General features: G+C 43.1%; 1 protein-coding gene across 1 annotated transcript in view; it reads right to left on the minus strand.

Moving 5' to 3' along the window:
* The window catches only part of LAMA4 (laminin subunit alpha 4), a 73,506-nt gene extending 68,673 nt beyond the window's left edge, over positions 1 to 4,833 (minus strand). The window contains exon 1 of the mRNA XM_035109109.2: positions 4,206 to 4,833. Coding sequence (XP_034965000.2) covers positions 4,206 to 4,406 — 201 coding nt within the window. The 5' untranslated portion in view covers positions 4,407 to 4,833. The remainder of the gene's footprint in view (positions 1 to 4,205) is intronic.
* Between the last annotated feature and the right edge of the window lie 14,525 nt (positions 4,834 to 19,358).

Consider the following 19,358-nt stretch of genomic DNA (forward strand, 5'->3'; position numbering starts at 1 on the left):
CAATCTAGTTAAAGTACAGAAGATGTGTCCGCATGGTTCTAACCATGTCCCTTAAAGGAAAAAATAAATGTGTTTTGTAAAACCTAGCCGAGTATAAAATGTGGAGCTAGAAATCTCAGATTGCATTCAGCCATCATTTATTTTGTGTGGGCTGAGGAGGGTGATCTCATGCTCTTTCCACTCCTTCCTCAATCCACTGATTATGGGAAAGGTTAAAGCACATGTTTAGTTCCCCCCCCCTTGAATTTTGGTTAGGTTGTGACCACTCTCTGCTCCAAGCTAGCATTTATGTCCCACCCAGGTTACAAAGTACATTTTGATCTTAAATCAAATACTTTATTCACCAAGCAGCAGGTGGTGATCCTATTTCTTAACTATTAATTTCAACAAGCTTCTAAACAGACAATTCCCCTACTGCATTATGGACTGTATTCATGCTCTCTCTTAGGGAATCTCAGACAATTCCATCAGAAACTGAAATGTGAACAGAAATTGCTACAGTTTGCATGTCTGGTCAGGAACAGAGATCATGCAAGCGAATATGAGCAGGTTTCGGTTTTTTAGAACACTAACATTATGTAAATAATTACATCATTTTTTGCAGGTTTTTTTTTTTATAAAAATGTTTTCCTTCCTTTGAAATGCACTTAAATTACTTACATAATTAATTATGCTAGTTTTGGCTATAGCGGCCAGTGAGATGAATTACATATGTTTTAGTGGAAGCCAAACTGCAGAGGAAAAGAAACAGTGCTGATTGCAACAAACACAAGGTGGGATGGAAATCGCTCTCTCCTTACATCCCTAACTCCTCCTCTCCAAGTTACAAATGACCAAGGCTAGCCTTATCAACTCTAGCCTGATCCTGAAGTCAGTGCCCACATGATTCAAATTGCATGGAGAGCCATACCAGTGTCATAGGTGCTAACTCTGCCCTTGGCATTGCACCCTATGCTGGCCCCTACCTGAGGTTGTCTAAGTACTGGCAGAAGGTCTGAAGAGAGGGAAGCCTGCCAAAGGCACACAGGCTGTTGCCATGAGCTGGATTTCTGAGGGAACACCAGAACATGAACAGGGCTACTTTCTAGTTAACCATATTTTACCACCCACCCCAAAATGGTAAGCTTTGAATGATTTTGCTGGACAGGCATATTTACTGAGAACAACATATCAGAACACACCGGAAGGAAATCCTGATGGAATAATAGAATGACAGTTTTGTTTTTGACAAATCCACCCTTAGCTGAATCTTGATTCATCAATATGTGCCAGTGTGGCATTGTGGTCAGAGTGCTGGACTAGGAGCAGGGAGAGCCACATTCAAATTCCCACTTAGGGATGATGCTCATTGGGTGACCTTGGGCCAGTCACCATCTCACAGCCTAACCTACCTCAGAGGCCGGCTGTGAGGATAAACAGAGAAGAATCATGCATGCCGAAGCTCATTGGATGAAAGGCAAAAAGAAAAAAGAAAAAAAAAGGCTATGGTATATATGAATGGCGTGCTATAGTCCATGGGGTCACAAAGAGTCGGACACGACTAAACGACTAAACAACAACAACAACAACATATATGAATTAAATACCAAAAATGCTGAGCTTCAACCAAGACTGCTGTTCATTTATCAGTAGTGTTATGTGTAGTAGTGCTAGTAAATGGAACATGTCATTACTGTGATATTCACATTGCTGTGCTAATCTCTGCTCATTTTCAAGATCTGGTGCCAAGATAGACACTCCTTCCTTTCCCGTGACCTTCTGTGCCTTAATTTGCCTGCTACGTTGAGTCACCTCCACAGGAGGTACTTACTCCCATTCCCATTCCATAACCTCATGTTATGCTGCTCTCTAGTTTGTACTTTTTGTTTTTTCAACATAGTTCCACTCAGCTGCTACCAACCGAGGAATTCCAACTATCTAAGATCTCAAGAAAACAAATGTTGTATTTATTACATAGGGCAGGCACCCCCAAACTTCAGCCCTCCCGATGTTTTGGACTACAGTTCCCATCTTCCCCGACCACTGGTCCTGTTAGCTAGGGATCATGGGAGTTGTAGGCCAAAACATCTGGTGGGCCGCAGTTTGGGGATGCCTGATATAGGGCATTATATGGTGTTTCTAGATGGGATACAGCTGCCATCACCCTTGACCATGCTGGTGGGAGTTGGAGTCCAAAAGAATCTAGATAGCACCCCTTTGGGGAGCTGATATAGGTGGCTTCCAACAGCAGCTGTGTAGATCTCCTGTTCTTCTCCCCACCACTGCAGACCTCTACCAAACGTCTGCTCTGGAAGGTCCCTGTACCCTCCAGAGTATATTTTTTTTGGGGGGGGGATGCATGGGGGAGCAGGCAGGAATCCATTATGCCAAGAATATCGTGTTGTGGATGGATTTGCTAGCTACCTTGTATAATACGTACTTTCCCATACAAAAACCTGAAAAAACTAGTTTAAAACAGATACAATATTAAAACAAATAAAAAACAGTAAAATCGTAGCAATCTTAACAATTTCATTCTATTCCATTCCATTCCGTTCCTGCACAAAGATTAAAGATAGGGCTACTAAGAAACAAATAGCAACCTAATCTGCACTGCCAATTAAAAGCAATCTGAAAAAGAAACACAAATGTCCCATTTCCTGAGGGAAGGAGTTCTGTAAGTGCCATCACCGACAAGGCCCTGTTTCCAATGTTTGCCAGCCTAATATCTCTTCCTGGTGCCCATGCACAGCACTTCTCTAACCACATCGATGCTCTGGAAGGTCCACATGGACACATTAGATAGTCCTTTAAGTGTGTATGTGTGTACACCAACACACACATGAGAGTGGGAACACCTTCAGCATTTCCCGTTTTTTGTTTTTAAATATCACTAAAGTGTTGCCATTATTTTTGGTAAAGTCAAAAGTGTTTTAGGCTTCTCTTTTCATCTCATTTCTGCAGGTGTTTCCTAAGCTGCTTGTTTTCCATTGCTAACTTAGAAGGAAACCCCATGGAATTCTGTGGTAGCTACTTACAAGTCTACAAACAGTTCTAGCTGCACATATTATTTCATATAGATTTCATGCAGGAACTATAGGCTCCTGTATGGCACCCTAACAGAGGCATGCACATCCCACTGAAACCAACAGGATTTGTGGCCATTTCCCTCATTAAGCTTTCAGAGTCATAGGGATGCTCCTACAAGTCACATGTTTATTTAAAATCATAGAGACCCCAATACAAATATTGGTCTGTGCATACAGCAGGGCTCCTAATTCACACCGAGTATATGCAACAGTGAACATGTATCACTTTGTGCATATATACAGTGTACACTTTTACTCGTAGAAGTAAAAGTGTGCATAACCAGAGCTCCTATGTCCCCAAGAGATCGCTGGATGTGGTGATCACCTAATCATAGAATCGAAAGGGGTTCAAAAGGTTATTTAGTCCAACCCCTGGCCAAACTATAAAATCCACTGCCACAACATTTCTGATAGGTTGGCAACCAGCTTCCTATCATGCAAGGACTTCTTAAAAAGTACTGATAAAAGGAGTGAGCTAAGAATCCATAGAAACACATCCAGTGTATATACCTTTCCTACACTACACGATTAAGCATGAGAGGGAATTTTAGGATAGGTGGGCCCTGACAGACATCGATCAATGATTTCACACTAAAATGAATGGGATTGACACATGCCCACCAGCAAAGTCAAAAGCACTAAAATACACCCCATACTTTGTACACACTCTGTTTGAGAGTGCCCCCCTCCTGCCACATGCTGCCCACCCCCATAAAAGCTCCTCCTTTCTGGATACCCAAAGGCATTAAAATCTCAAAAAAAGTAGCAGGTTTTTAAAATGTGCATTGATAAATCTATCCACCTGAAACTCCACTTTGGGGGGACAGACTCGTTCTACTGCTCTTGCATGAAATCCAAGCAAGTGAACATGACTTTATAATACAACAGCCTATTCAAAGAAGGCAGCGTGACATGTACATTTTGGAAGGGGGGGGGGAAGGGAGGCAAGTTTTAGAGTTTCCCTTGAAATGCCTTAAAACCCTGAAAACTCCACAGTCCCACTTCAAAACACCCAGTGGATTACATTCGCTTTAGCCAAATGGAGACACTATGAAAACACAAAGGGGTTAGGGGAGGGGGAGTGTTGGAAACAGTACAAAGAAGGAGAAAGGTCAACAGACAGAAGAGTTACTCTACCTCAGCAAAATGCGGCCAACTTCCAAAAGATACAGATTGTTGCTCCCCTCTGATAAGGGTGTCTTCTTGGCTGCCGACCGCTGAGCTGCCTTCAATGTCAGCATGAAAAATGTTGCCCTCCGTTGAGGCAGAGCTGAGGGAGACATATCCCAGGCAGAAGAATAGAGGAGAAACCAGGGGCCAGGCCAAGATCAAAGCCATCTCCTCCCCTCACATCCAGCAGTGATCCTGCAGCTTCCGAGCACTGATTTCTGCTCCTGCTTTAATCGCACCCCCTTTGGTTTAGTGGCGCCTCAGTTGTTTTAACTTCCAGCTTCCAGAGGTGGCACTTCTAAGGCAGCTGTTCAGCAGATCCTTATTAAAAGGAGTGCCTTTGCTTTCGCTCGCTGCCTTTCCGTGCCTGTAGCTCCTCTGCCTCCCTAGAGGCTCCGGCTGAATAACATGCAGATGGGCAGTGCTTAAACAGAGTGTGTCAAAATGCGGATTGTATTCCAGGAAAGCACCATGAGCTGTGCTGCCACCTTATCTTCACTCTGTCAGGATACAGACTGAGGCTGCATTCAAAGCTCTGGCTTCCTTCAAGTTGTTATTATCATCACTCCTTTTCCACCTTCCTCGCCACCCACTCAAACTTTGCCATTCTCTCTCTCTCTCTCTCTCTCTCTCTCTCTCTCTCTCTCTCTCTCTCTCTCTCTCTCTCTCTCTCTCTCTCTCTCTCTCTCTCTCTCTCTCTCTCTCTCTCTCTCTCTCTCTCTCTCTCTCTCTCTCTCTCCACACACACACACACACACACACACACACACGGGTCAGACTGCTTCCTCTCTTCGAAGCCCCACAATCAGGATTTGATTAATAAGAAGCTTCCCGAGTCAGATGGACTCTCGTAATGTTTTAAAGCACTTTTAGTCACAGAAAACGTGAATTAAAAAATAATATGTTTGCAGTCTCAACAGGCAGAAGAGATTCTTGGCATTCTAAATGCCGGGAGGAGTTGAAGCGCCTTTTCTTTTGACCAAAGGATCAGGTTCACGAGAATCGCAAGACCATATTTTGCGGGGAAATGTGCAGCTGAACACAGTTAAATAGCCTCCTCAGCCCCACTCCGCCTCATCATGTCTGCTCGCAAAAAGAAAAAGAAAAAGAGTATCATTCAGCACTGTTTTGGAAAGGGACTTCATTACGCAAATGCATGAACTTTTATTTACAAAGACCAACTTGTTTTCCTCTTCAAGAGATGCTTTGTGAGGTCCCTGAAACAAGGCTCTTAGTGTATAGACGCCTGCCAACTATACTGGTTGGAATGGACCCTGTAAATTCTCTTGACATCAGCATGTGGACTAATGTTTCCAAGGCTCTTAAGCAGGGTTGTCACCTTTTCCTTTAAGCATTCCAGTTCCTACCTGGATCTTTTCCTCCCTTCTAATTCTCCCCAAAGCATTTCTCCCCTCCCCTAATCAGTTTAGTGCTGTAGATCAGGTGTCCTCTCCCACTCTCTGACCAAGCAGCACTGTAAAAATACTGCTATCATGCAAATATGCAATGCTATCATGCAAAGATGTTTCAGGGAGAGATAGGATTTTGTCCAGACATCCTTCCAGCAACCCTGTAAGTGACAATTGTCACCCATGCCTCAAGTAACAGCCATGCTTGACTACTGCAGCGTGCTGCACATGGGGCTGCCCTTGATAATTTATCAGTAATTTCAGGCAATTCAAAATGCAGCAGCTATATATCTTGTCAGTTCTGTAACATGTTAAGTGGTGCCCTGTTTCCAGGTTCAGTGACAAGTACTGATGTTGACCTAGAAAACAGCCAGGAATAAGGGTAACTGAAGAATCACCTATTCCCATATGAAACTGCCCAAGGTCCTTGTTGGGTACCCCCATCGGCAAATGGGGAATGTGGATTGGACCTTCTCTATGCCAGTTGTGAAAAGCCATCTCCAGGTGAAAATGATTTAATCCACCTTTTAATTTGGCTAGTGCATTATTGCCTTACCTGTCTACTTGTCCCGAACCCCTGGCCTACCTGGTGGCAAGTCAATATGTCAAGTCCCCAGTCTGGGGTTAATCCACATGTCTAAACTGAAGCACAGCCCCACACAGACCCTGGAGCATCCAAGCTGATGTCCATCAACATGAGCAGCTGAGCAGACACAGCTCCTTAGCTCTGCTGCCCTTTTATACTCCATGCTGATTGCAGCATCTGCGCTTGATGAGTCATATGACTCTCAAATGTTCCAAGCCTTCTGCAGCTGAGGAATCACAAGCTCTTCCCAGAGATGGCCAGCTCCACATGGCCAACTAGGGTTTGGACTGTGGGTCCTTGCCTGCTTCAGCCTCCTAGAGCTCCCCTCTCACTGCTCCCTATGCCCTGTGTTCATGGGGCAGGGGGCCCTCCGGCTCTGGTGATGGGTCCTGCTGCTCTGGTTCCTGAGCATTAACCCCCATCCTCTCATCATCTTCCACCCCCACCCCCATAAATACTTCATACACCAACCTCTCCTTCCCCATCCCCAGCTTGCCCCAGTGTGTCCCAGTCCCAGCTACACTTCTCGTTGGAATCCTCTTCTTCCTCTTCCCCCTTGTCCTGCCAGTTCATGACACTACTGCTTTACATGCTCTTTAAAAACTTAATATTTAATTTCAACAAAAATAAAGTTAGATGCTACCTTGAATTTTGACATTAATGCTTTGAATTTTTTAAAATATTGGTTTATAGAGCAATTCTAACCCTTCCAAGCTTGAAGGCTGGTTGGGGGGGGGGTTGTAAGGATCTCCAGGAAGGGCTACCTGAAACCTCGAAGGGCTGCTATCAGCCAGTGCTGACAATAGTGAGCTAGATAGACCAATGACTTGACTCCGTATAAGGCAGGGAGAGGGAATGCCTGGACTCTGGGTGGTCTTTTTCTCCGCTGCTGTCACACCACTAATTTGTAAGGCAAAGAGGGAAAGGGAAATGCCTACACTGACCAGGTTTCACCACCCTGTGCTGAGAACTACCCTAGACAATGGAAAAACTGACAGGCTGGCAAAACACTAGTCAGGTGGCCACTCTTAACACAGTCTGGACTGTGATTTGAATTAGAAGGAAGAGAGTTTTCATTCTAATTTTCAGTTTCTGAATGTTTGTGTGGATATCCACTTTCAAAAGAAACTGGTTTTGATAAGTTCAGGGCCACCTGCCACCCATGATGTGAGGTGAGGTGGTCACCTCAGGTGGCATATCCTCTGCCGCCTGCTGCTCTGCCCTTGCCGCTGCCATTGCTGCTATGGGCGCACCCCCACCATCACCATGGTACAGGAGGCAAAATGTCCTGGCCTGGCCCACTCTACCTCAGAATGAGGTACTTGCCTCTGGTGGCAGATGCTGGTTGGTGGTGAGCAAGTTGGAGGTTAGAGCTGTGACTACCACATAGCCTGCCCTGTGTCCCTGACACTAACCTGCTGCCCTTGAGTATAATATGTTACCTCTTTGCCACAGCTGAACAAAAATTCAATCACTAGTCCAGTTGGCTTCCACAGGTGGGATGTGAAAGGCGTTGAGCTCTGCTTCAGGCTGTAAAATGTCTTGGACATGAAGTGTGTGTGTGTTCCCTTCCAGATTGGTGTTTTATTGTGGGTGCCTTCTGCAACATGTTCTCGACTCATTTTTCAATCAATGCACACACATTGTCATCTTCATATTGTTGGTATGTCATTCTTTTGATGCTTTGAAAGCTGTTATAAGCTGCCTTGTGTTTTGTGATGCATTCTGAAGCCCTTCTTGCCTTGTGTGGAAACTGAGAGCACCTTCCCTGGAACCTCCTATTGGGGAGGGTCTTATAGCCTTGTTTGGTTGCACTTGTGTAGCCAGTGATAGAACACCTGATTGGCATGCAGAAGGTCCCCGGTTCAAGCCTTAGCATATCTAGGCAGGACAGGGAATCTCACACATGCCTTTTTCCATTCTCCACATCTCCTCCAAACCTCTCCCACAATTTCATCCCATCTCTTCTTCCCTTCCAGGACCTGGGACACCAGGAGTCAAATCCCTGCTGAGCCACAAAGCTTGTGGGTTGACCTTGGGCCACTCACTGTCTCTCAGCCTAACATACCTCACAGGGTTGTTGTGTGGATAAAAGGGAGAGTGGGAGAACCATGTATGCCATCTCGAGCTCTTGGAGGAAAGGTTGGATATAAATGTAATAATAATAATAATAATAATAATAATAATAATAATAATAATAATAGGAAACTGGCCATCCGCTGCTCCTTGAATTCCCTTTCAATTTGCCAGCAATTTGCAGAGCCATTCTACATGTGGATCCCGCAAACTGTGGCATGAGACACCCATTTTCTTCTTGGTTTCCTTGATCACAGCATGTGTCTGGGGAAAAAGATAACAAGGGTTGAAAGGCAAGCCTCTATTGCAACCATCAAGCACATGCACACTAAGAGCTTCATTTAATACTGCTTTTAAGAAGCAAGATCTATTTCAAGAGGGCAAAACATAAAAGCTATTAGAGCACTATCTTTAGAAAAAGAAAAGTGCTTAGAAAAATATTGGAACAAGAAAAAAACTTAGGGAAAGTGGAGCAAAGATTGCATTTGATAGTCCCTTAACTGGCCAACCATATATTTGGTGCCTTATAAAATCTTAAAACACGGAAGGTCATGTTACAAAGTGAGAAGAATGAAAGGGGAAACAATAATAAAAATGTTCGCTGTAAGATGCCTATCAGTAGGCTGGCCCTATATGAGGAAGAGAGCGGAAGTTTGACAAGACAAGGGCTGTTTCTGAGTGCTAGGAAAGAGGTTGCTGAGAACTGGCAGCGAAGCAGCAATCAGGCATCTTCCAGACTTCTATTGCCAGATTGGGTGGGTGGATGATTTTTGTCGGTTTCCAGTTCACATGAACCACAGTAAGAGTAATTAATACCTCTGGGAAGCATTGCGAGGAAAAGGAGACTGCAGAGTCCAGTCACACAGAGAATGGCGAGTTTGTGTATGATTGTATGATGTTGTTCTCTGTTTTAAGCTCTTCTTAGCTTCCTAAGCAAAGAGCTTTGCCAGTTGTTACCTTGGACTTTATCTACTAGTTTTATTGTATGTCAAATCATGCCCTAGCAAATTCAGTGGCTACTGTTTATTGATTTATTGTTGTTGTTTTTTTACTACCACTTTCCTCCTACATCCAAAAGGATCTCTGGGCAGCTTAAAAGTGGCACATCCTAAATTCTTCTTCCATTGTTAGTTACCTTATACAGGGCAGTTTCTAGGTCACTTATAACCAAGATAAAAACATAGAATTTGAAACTTTGATTGGAATCTAACATAGTGGCAATGGGGTATGTATGTGCACTGGGAATGTGTTCAGCTCAGGCAAGGGACTTCCCCCTCCAGGAGGTGTAGCGTGGTCGGGGCTCAGGGGGCCTTCAACCTGGTCCCAGTTTTTTGGGGGGGCACATTCCTCACAATGCCCTGCCAGTCCTCGAGGTTGGCAGGGTATTGTGAGCTGTAATGCATCTTTCTGAAGCTGCCCTCCGAGTGGGGACGACGCAACAGACATGCACCCTGCCAGCCCTTCACCGCTTTTGTGAGTATTGCAAAGCAGAACTGGGCTCACAGGATGATATGAGTGTGCCTCTCAAAGCAGGGCCACATCGGCCGTGTTGGCTGGTAGGGTTCCCCGGGCCCAGCCCTGTTTAGCTCTAGTGGGTGGGGATCACTCCAGTGGTGTTCTCCACCCCACACACCCCGCCCCCAGTGCATTTGTATTTGGACACATTTCAGATAGACAAGACAAGACTACAAACAGCTTCCTGGATACGTCATATCATAGTTTATCTAGCCCAACTTTTTTTTGTTTTGCTGGTACTAACCAGATGCATTTGGAAGGTCACAAGCAGGCATAGAGGGGATGGCCACCCTCTCTTCATTCCAGGCAACTGGTATTCAGAAATATAGTGCTTCCGAACCAGGAGGACTTATTTAGATATTATGGCTAAGAAAGTATTGTTGTTAGGGTGTTGTTAGGGTGATTCCTGTAACATGCAGTTTGGCATCTTACATATACATAGTAGAACTATATCGGAATGTCTGGTGTTTCCTCATAGCTTAGATTGTCCATGAAATGGGTACCAAATAATTAGATAACAGCTACAGCAAAGTAATGCTTGGGCCCTTTATATAGCACCAAGGGGAAATATTTCAGGAAGGTAGGAAAGAAGAAGCCTCAGACATTACTGCAAAGGTCCATTTTCCAGACAAGAGCATTCTTGCTCAGGGGCTTGGAATATGCTGCAACTTTTTGGAGCACTTGGGATGTCCTCGAGTTAACTAGGGGTGGAATGTGTCCAACAGCTTAGGCCAACACTCTTGGGAAATAACATTTTCTCTTCTTACTTCCTTCTTCTGCTATCCTTGTTCTTTCATACAAGATTGTATTACTTTCGCCATTTGGTCCGGCTGCTGTGGGAGATGCTGGGATTAATGATGTAGAATGATCCAGCTGGATGAAATAAATACTGCCCCCCCCCGCAATATTTGGAGTTCTCAAGAAGCAAGCAAATAAACAAACAAACATGAGCACATGTTCTACTTTTTTCTTTCTTTCTGATCTTCTTTTGGATGCTTTGTTTGATTGCCCTTTCCCATATGACAGTGTTTTCGCTTTGACATCTCTAATCCTTTGCACTGTGAACTTTTGGCATTTTGCCAGTCTGGTTTATGCTACGTACCAAGCTAGTTTTTCTCTTTCTTCCACCCCTAAGACAAATTCTCTCCCTACAATGCCCTGAAAACATGGCTTGTTTTTGTTTATCTTGAGTATGATGAACATCCCCAGGATGACGACAACAACGATTGAATCTCCATATGGGACAGCTGCATATTCCTGCATTACATAGGGGATTGAACTAGATGATCCTCAGGGCTCCCTTCCAACTCGATGAGTTATTTTTCACTGTGTGTGGGGGAGACACATCTGCACATTGGCAAGAGTTCTCAAAGTTATGATCGTGAGACGGTAAGGAAAAAGGAAGTGTGGACAGTGATGTAGTGCATCTGTTGTGTTACAAAAACTGAAAGATGGGTGGGAAATCATTTATAAGATGCAGATCTCTATGGTTAGCTGCCTCTGATTAGTTATACTGTAGCTGCCTCTGATTAGTTATCATTTAACTCTTTGGGGGAAATAATTAGTATCACACGTCATGTGCATGGAAGTTGCCGAACTTATTTCCATAACAAGTCCCTGAGTCTGAATAGGGACACCAGGGATCTAGAAGGTGCAGGGCTTGTCAGTCCAACCCCTGCACAGTCTCATCAGGGCTGGCCAAATTGGGCCTGTGAGCCACTCCAAAGGCTGCCCCCCCATGCACCAGGACAATCTAGATTGATTTTATTTGTATCTATAAGACTTTGCAGACTTTAGCTGTGAACTGGGGCCCTACCCCCCCCCCAAAATCAAGCTGTGCCCCACTGCTTCAAATTGGGCCCCACTGGCTAACCCCAAGTCTCATAGTTGCTGGGCCTGAGTTGCTCTGCCCTTGCATGAAGTCTTGGGTTTGCAATTTTGGGAGAGGGGAGACTGCGGAACTGGGGAATGGGCAGGCTGGTGAGGCCCCCTAGATTTAGAGGCCTGAGTTGTCCTGCCCTCACATGAAGTACAGTGGACCCTCCGGATAAGAACGTAATTCATCCCGGAGATCTGTACTTACCCCAAAAAGTCCATATAAGGAGGTGCCGCTTCTGCGCACACGCATGGCACGATAGAGCGCTTCTGTGCATGCACGAAGTGTGCAGAGCACTTCTGCGCATGCACAAAGCGGCGGTGAAACCCAGAAGCAACTTGGAAGCACCCAACACAATGGTGGCAAGCAAGAAGTGCCTAATTTTCTCCTTGGACTTGGAGAGTATATTTCATTATGTTTTAAACAATTTATTTTTGTGTTTCTTTCTTCTTGAGCGATCGCTCTATCATAACTATGGTTCCAACAAAAGAAAATTTGTTCACTTTAACTATTTGCAAGTTTTATTCTCCCTAAGCCCACGAAGATTCATACAGGCAGAGGTTTTATATACACCCTGTATAAATGTTTATGCTTGTATAGTCCAGGGGTTTAGAAGGTCAAGTGAATGTTAAAGAAATACTGCCACATATTTTATGTTTGAACATACACTGTGTTTCCCCCCCCCCCATGTAGCAAACTGGCTTTGAGGAATTGGGGAGACATAAATAGAACAAAATCATTGTACAATTATGCTCTCCATCTCTATAGTTCCACTGCAAATATCTTCACTCGTTCTGAGATCATTCGACCACATCCTCCTCTGACAGTGCATTCATAATTTCCTAATCCTCATGTGCAGCTAACTGTGCCAGGCTGAGGCTAAAATAATTCCCCCATTGAAATGTTGCATGCCTTCATGGCTGAGCAACTGCCAAAGGCCCACACCCCAAGACAAGAGCATTTGGACCTGGTGCTCTGAGAGCTGAAGAAACTGCCAATTTTTAGTTTCTCATGGTTTCTCATTTTTTTTCAGTCTTCAGTAGTCCACATTTCCCAATCGGTTTGATTTTTTAAAATGAAAATTCTTACCTTATGCAAATTCACTAGCATTTTAGAGCAAATTTCTCCAAATCAATACATGTTTATATGAAATTTGTCAAATACAGTGCTCCGCAAGCTATCTGATGTGGTGGACTGACAGTTCTGCCCCCCTTCCCAGTGTGCCAGGACTGCATTTGTTCCCTGAAGCATCCCACCCTACGTAGGCTGTGGTGGAGTTCCTGGGAATTAGCAGCTGATGGCTCACTGACTGGTACTGGCCTGTGGACCACTACTTTGAGTAGCACTGGTATAATACACAGTTTCTGCTAATATAATACATATTTACATACTATTTGGCTACATCTTAGGGCAGACCTAAGTCATCGAGCCTGAGCTTTCCCAGCCACTGTCTGCCATTGCCAGGATTGGCAGCAACAGAAGCAGATATATTCTATGCTCATAATATTTTATTCTCTTGTTAATTATGCTGTTTTAAATCTGTGCATTTTATATCTGACTTCCTTTAGTAATGTTTTCTTTTGGAATGTTTAAGATATTTATTTATTTTGTTAACTTTGCTGTGTTAAATGAGCATTCTGTAGTTGACCTTGCTTGTAATGTTTTATTTTGAAATCTTTAAGGTAGTATTTTAGTTTCCTGTTTATTATGCTGCTTTGAATGTATTACAATTGAATTTCTTCAGTAATGTTTTGTTCTGTATTGCTCTATTTGATGTTTCAGTGTGTTGTAGACCACATTGAAATTATTTCCCCATAAAAATATAAAGTGGTATTGTGGTTTCAATTCAACCCTGGATGTGCACTCCATTGTTTCTCAAGACAGATGGATGCCAGGAATAGAGATTAAATGAATAATAATAACAACACTAATTTGAACTAATATATGTATATTTCTGCCCCAGTAGGTGCATCTTTGTACACATTACTTGGCTGGAGAACTTCATTGCAAAATTCAAAGAAGCGCTGTATTTTTTGGGCACAGTTCCCACTGAGCTCTGCTGTGGCTGTCAGCACAGGACTACAACATCTTGCGATAAAATATGAGATGTCCCAGTTTTTCCGGGACACTTGCGAAGTATGCATTGCTCTGTGTACCTCAGTATTGTGAATGCTGTTTGGCTGTGGTTCTCCAGGGTTTTATTCTTTCACAACACCAGGGGTGGAACTTAGGGTCTTTTGCAGATGGACCATGCCACTGAGCAGTGTTTGTTCCCACATAAATGGCTTTGACATGTCTTTCCGTGGCTGTGGGATTCCCAGCATCCTCAGTGTTTCAGAATGGGAACCTCCAGTTCTTTCCATATAACCTCCACTGATAAAAAAAGGAAGTGCACCAGCATCAGACATAGATGTATTTGCCTGAGAGTTCATAAGTCCTGCTCAGCACTGTTTTCACAGCCAAAGAACAAGTGTTTTATGAGGGTGGGGAGGCATGTCTGAGGGATAAACCCCTCTAAAAGCAAGTATGTGTGTGTTGAGGGGGTCATGCAAATATCTTCCAGGCTCTAGCAGATATTTAAATCCACTGGATTTTACAATTGCAGGGAGTGGACCTGCAAGAAGCACCCTTCATACAGCTGCACTAGCTGTTCGTTCTGCAAAGCCGCTGGAGAACAGCAGAAGGGACAGCGATTGTGATTGCTCAAGCATCGCTTCTTGCAGGTGCTGGATGTATCTATTTTTCAAACCAGTTTCTTGAACATTGTGCTCATAATCCCTAAACTCCGACAGAAAACTGAGCAACAAAATGTGACAGAAGGTTGAGGCTGATTTGCTTTTCTGTTAGCAGCCAAGCTGGCTGGGCAGCTGGCTCCCATTCCATTGGTGGGAAATGCTGACAACAACAGCTACACAATTCAGCTGCTAACCTGCTTTGCAGTACATCTTGCGGCCTAATGAAGTGCGTAAACACAACCCAGCCCAGCTTGAAATGAGAAGAAAAGAACAATCCCTCTGGGACTGCTGCTAGGGATATAGATATTTGCACTGTGGAAAGTTTTACTACACTTCTTATCTGATAGTCATTTTGAGGCTGGGAAGGAATTTCCCCCATCTGGTTGGTGAGCCTGGATTTATATTTGCCTTTCCCTATAGCATGGGATTTTTTTCTTTTTACACACATTTATTCCATGGTTGCTATTTTTGGGTGTTATTATGCTGCACCTTGATAGCTTCTTTTCTCTGCTCCTTCGGTCCTGGCATATTATAATGAACTGTATGTGTTGTCACCAAAAAGAAATTAAATCAGCACCAGTAACCAAAATTCTGTGCAAAGAAAAGCTGAACTATGTGATAATTTGCAAATAATAATAATAATAATAATAATAATAATAATAATTTATTATTTATACCCCACCCATCTGGCTGGGTTTCCCCAGCCACTCTGGATGGCTTCCAACCAAATATTGTGTCACATAACGAACTTGTGACGCGCTTGCTTACATCAGAAAATAATGTTGCTTCTGTGAGTCAGGCGTAAGAGATTAGGGCACTGGTGTTCCATTTACTTCGCTCATTTCTAGCTTATGAGTTTTCTTGAGGCATGGGTGAACTGGCCTGTTTTCAGTCTACTGAATGCAGAATACAGAATATGGGTCAGAAACTTGCTTTTATGAGGATGATTACTTCAGTGTCAGACAATATTTTGAGCTTGAATCTCAGTGAAGTAATCAATAGCTCAGCTGGTCAGAGCATGGTGCTCCTAACACCAAGATTATAGATTTGATCCCTTTATGGGACAGCTGCATATTCCTGCATTGCAGGGGGTTGAACTGGATGATGCTCAAGGTCCCTTTCAACTCTAGAAAGGAAGCAACCAAATAAAGGGTAGTCTCTCTACTAGAAGCAAATTGTGGAGACATCAGCATATTTGCCTTTAGGTTCACAGTGGCTCAAATCATTATCCATCTGGCATGTGATAGAATCATAGAACTGCAGAGTTGGAAGGGACCATGCAGACGTTCTAGTCCAAACCCTGCAGTGCAGGAATCTTTTGTCCAATCTCAGGGTCAAACTCATGACCCTGAGATTTAGACTCACATGCTTTACCAAGTGAGCTGTCCCTGACGTGGAAATAGGTTTCATATTAGGATTCCGATTTCAGAAATATTTGTTCTGATCATTCACAATTTATAATCAATTTATTTCAGCAATCCCTTTTAGTTAATATATACTGGAACTGCTACTGGTGAACATGTCTATTCTGTCAATCTCTTCAATGTAAAGTGAGCCAACACACATCTTTCTGTAGTCATGTTCTTAAACTAGTATAGCAAAGTATTGAGTGACTGAACAGCCCTCTTAGTCTATGATGGCAAGCACTGCCTGGAAGTTTCTATTGCATGTATCCTGGGAACACTTCATAAAACCATAGGTGCACGTTAGCAATCCCATTGATTCCAGGATCAATAGGGAGGGGGGAAAAGATTATATTTGACAGCCTTGGTTTAGTGGATCTTTGCACATTGGCTTAAGAAACCTAACAGATCTTTACTTGCCCCCAAGTTATAACTGAAAATAGAGAGAAAAGAAATCCTTTTATTTCTACATAAATGTCAGCCATTTTTTTTTAAGGAACAAGAAATGTGAAAACTCATTTTCTTGGTAGCCACCACTAGCCCAGTAAATTGCCTTCTAGCTGCCAGGAAGTTTTTCACACTTCATCATTAAGAATTATTCTCCAAATGCTTTCCGCATGCTCTTATTTTCTACATTCCTTTTTTACTCACTTGACAAGCACAAAATTAGTTGGGGGTGGATTTATATCCTGTCCTGCTGTGATAATCTTCTGCCTGCTCAGCTCCAGAGCTTGTTAGGGGCAAATGGAATGCTTGGGCTGGACTTCACAGTTTTCTTTCTTTCGAAGCCTAGAGACTGAGAAACATATGAGTGTTTAGGGCAGCTGCAGTGGCTTTATGTTTCTGGTAACCATAGCAGCCAACACTACATTGCAGGGGGAAAATAAAAATCCCGTGTCATATTTAACGTTAAATTGGCCCATGAGGATTTGAATTAATGATCTAGTCTATTGTGCATCATGTACAGTGAAATTGTCTACTTCAGATCATTGTTGAGTTCTTATTCTTCCAAGGGTTTGCTTATGTTGTCTGACTTCTGTTTCCACATTTCTTTATGGCCATTTAGAAAGAAACAAGACTCTGGCCCTAACCCTTTTCCATCACCTCATGGGAAATTTTAACATTCATTTCTTCAGAGAATTTTGCAAGGGGGAAACTCTGAGTGATTTGTAATGTCAACTCAGCAATAGTTTTGCCCAAAATGAAAAACCAAAACTGAAAACAAACTCTTTTTCAGGAAAAAGGGTTTCAAATGACAGAAAGAAAGTTTGACATGGCTAGGGAAAAAGTTTGGATTATTGTAGGTTTTACTCAGGGATATAAATGCCTAATCCCCTATTCGATACATCCGTTCCCAAACAGGACACTGCATTTTATGAGTTTTTTGAAATGTTTAGCAGCTGTTTTTCATATGCAGTATATTATATGTACAGTAAAATTATGCAGTTGTATCTTTCCCTCTCCACCCAGATGAGCTCATTTCCCTCCGTCAATATTAACTCCATTCTCTTGAAGTGGGAGGAGGTGGGGAAAACACAGTCAGCATATGAAACGCACACATTAAACATGTGTTGTGACCTTGGTTTTCTACGTATAACAATCACTGAAAGAAATTTAGGCTGGAATCCAATACACCTGGAAGTATGGTCCACTGAGTTATTTCTGAGTAGAAGCACAAGGGTAGGATTACACTGCTAGGAGTCTTACAGGCCAACCCCAGCATTTAAATTAGGGATGGGGAACCTGTTGCCCTGCAGACTGGGTCTGATGCTAGGAGGAGTCCAACAAAATTTGGAGGACTTCAGGTTCCCCATCCTTGATTTCAATGCTGATCTACTGAAATATGTAGTATATGCAATATCCTTGACTTCCTAGGCCAGGCATCCCCAAACTGCGGCCCTCCAGATGTTTTGGCCTACAACTCCCATGATCCCTAGCTAAAAGGACCAGTGGTCAGGGAAGATGGGAATTGTAGTCCAAAACATATGGAGGGCCGAAGTTTGGGGATGCCTGTCCTAGGCCTTCAGACCTCCTGGAGCTCAGGAGCTTCATCTGTGTAATAAAAGACAGAGATGGTTCTAAAACCCTCCATTGACATTGTTAGTAGGTGGCAGGCAGCCAATCCCTGCTGAGATAGGACCAGTATTGTGATTTGCTAATTGCAGCATTAAGGCGACCTATCACAGGCGGTGTGTGTGCTTTGCCTGGGCCGGCTTAAGGGATATATAGGCCTACTGGGCCAAGTACCCCTGTTTGTCATTCTTGTTCTTGTTCCTGATGCTCCAGTAAATTCTTTTTGAGCTGAATCTCGGTCTCAGGTCATGCCTCAACCCACCTACACTTCAATATTATCTCACCAAACTGAAATGTTGAACTTCAAAGGCAGTGAAAGTCAAATATGCGAGTGTGTTGTATCCCTTGGTGGTTAGGAAATAGGCCTAGCTATGGGAATTTTTTTTTAAAAAAAGGGAAGCTCTGTTAAAGGTTTTTTGGTATCATCACTATAATGTATATTATTTCAGGAAACACAAACACTTGGCAGGAAGGCACTGTTTGCACCAAGCAGAGGGTCACTTTTCACCCAAGAACAAGGCAGATGAGTGACATGCCTGGTAGCGTATGGAGATTAGCAAGCCCTGAATCCCATCCAGCTGAAGCTGCAGGAGTTCTGCAGCTTAATTCTTCATGGTTACACACCCTGAATGCAGCCTTGAACAGTTGTAGAGATAGAAACAGGGGCTACCAAGAGTCTCTCCCTAGCCAAAGATATGGGAAGGCAAAGATTTAAAAAGAATATTGTGAATTCCTGTTGTTTGTAATTATTGTAGCCTATGCTAGAACAGCATAGAACAGCTGAATGTACAAACAAGTTATTTCCAACACAAGCAGCTCCTATCTTCACATACTATTAGGCTAGCACCAAACAGTCTACAGTTTAAGACCTGTTCCTTCATTATTTTCTACAGATTCTCCTCCAGGTCTAGCTTGTACCTGACAAATGAAATATTTTACCCTCTTTAAAAAATGCTTCTTTCTTTTTAAATGAAGAAAAAATATATCTCAGTAAAATTTACAAGTAAAAGGCTCTAGACAGAGAGCAAACCATGAATGAAGTAAACCATGAACGACACAAACCATGAATGAAGTAGGAAACCCTACTGTTACAAATATGTTTCTCTCACACACACACACACAGGTCCCAGATAGCATATACCCCTGCCTTAGAAGACAGCTCAAAGAGATGACAATACTGCAACTGCAACCTAGGGGCATGCATATTCTTTATTTTTTTTTCTGATTTCTCATTAAGCACAGTCTCTTAACACATTATAAACTATTGTTTCATATGTATCCCAGTGCTAAGTGATACATGCAAAACAAAGCAGCACAGGCTAATGAGAAGACCCCGAAACACAATTTTACTATGTGATTTTGAAATGTTTCAAAGTTTGGTTTCCAGCCAAGATATCTAAGCAGAAAGTAGGACGGAAAATGCATAATGAATACTGAAGCTGAAAAA

This window comes from Zootoca vivipara, chromosome 3 (assembly GCF_963506605.1).
Source record: "Zootoca vivipara chromosome 3, rZooViv1.1, whole genome shotgun sequence".
Lineage (NCBI taxonomy): Eukaryota > Metazoa > Chordata > Lepidosauria > Squamata > Lacertidae > Zootoca > Zootoca vivipara.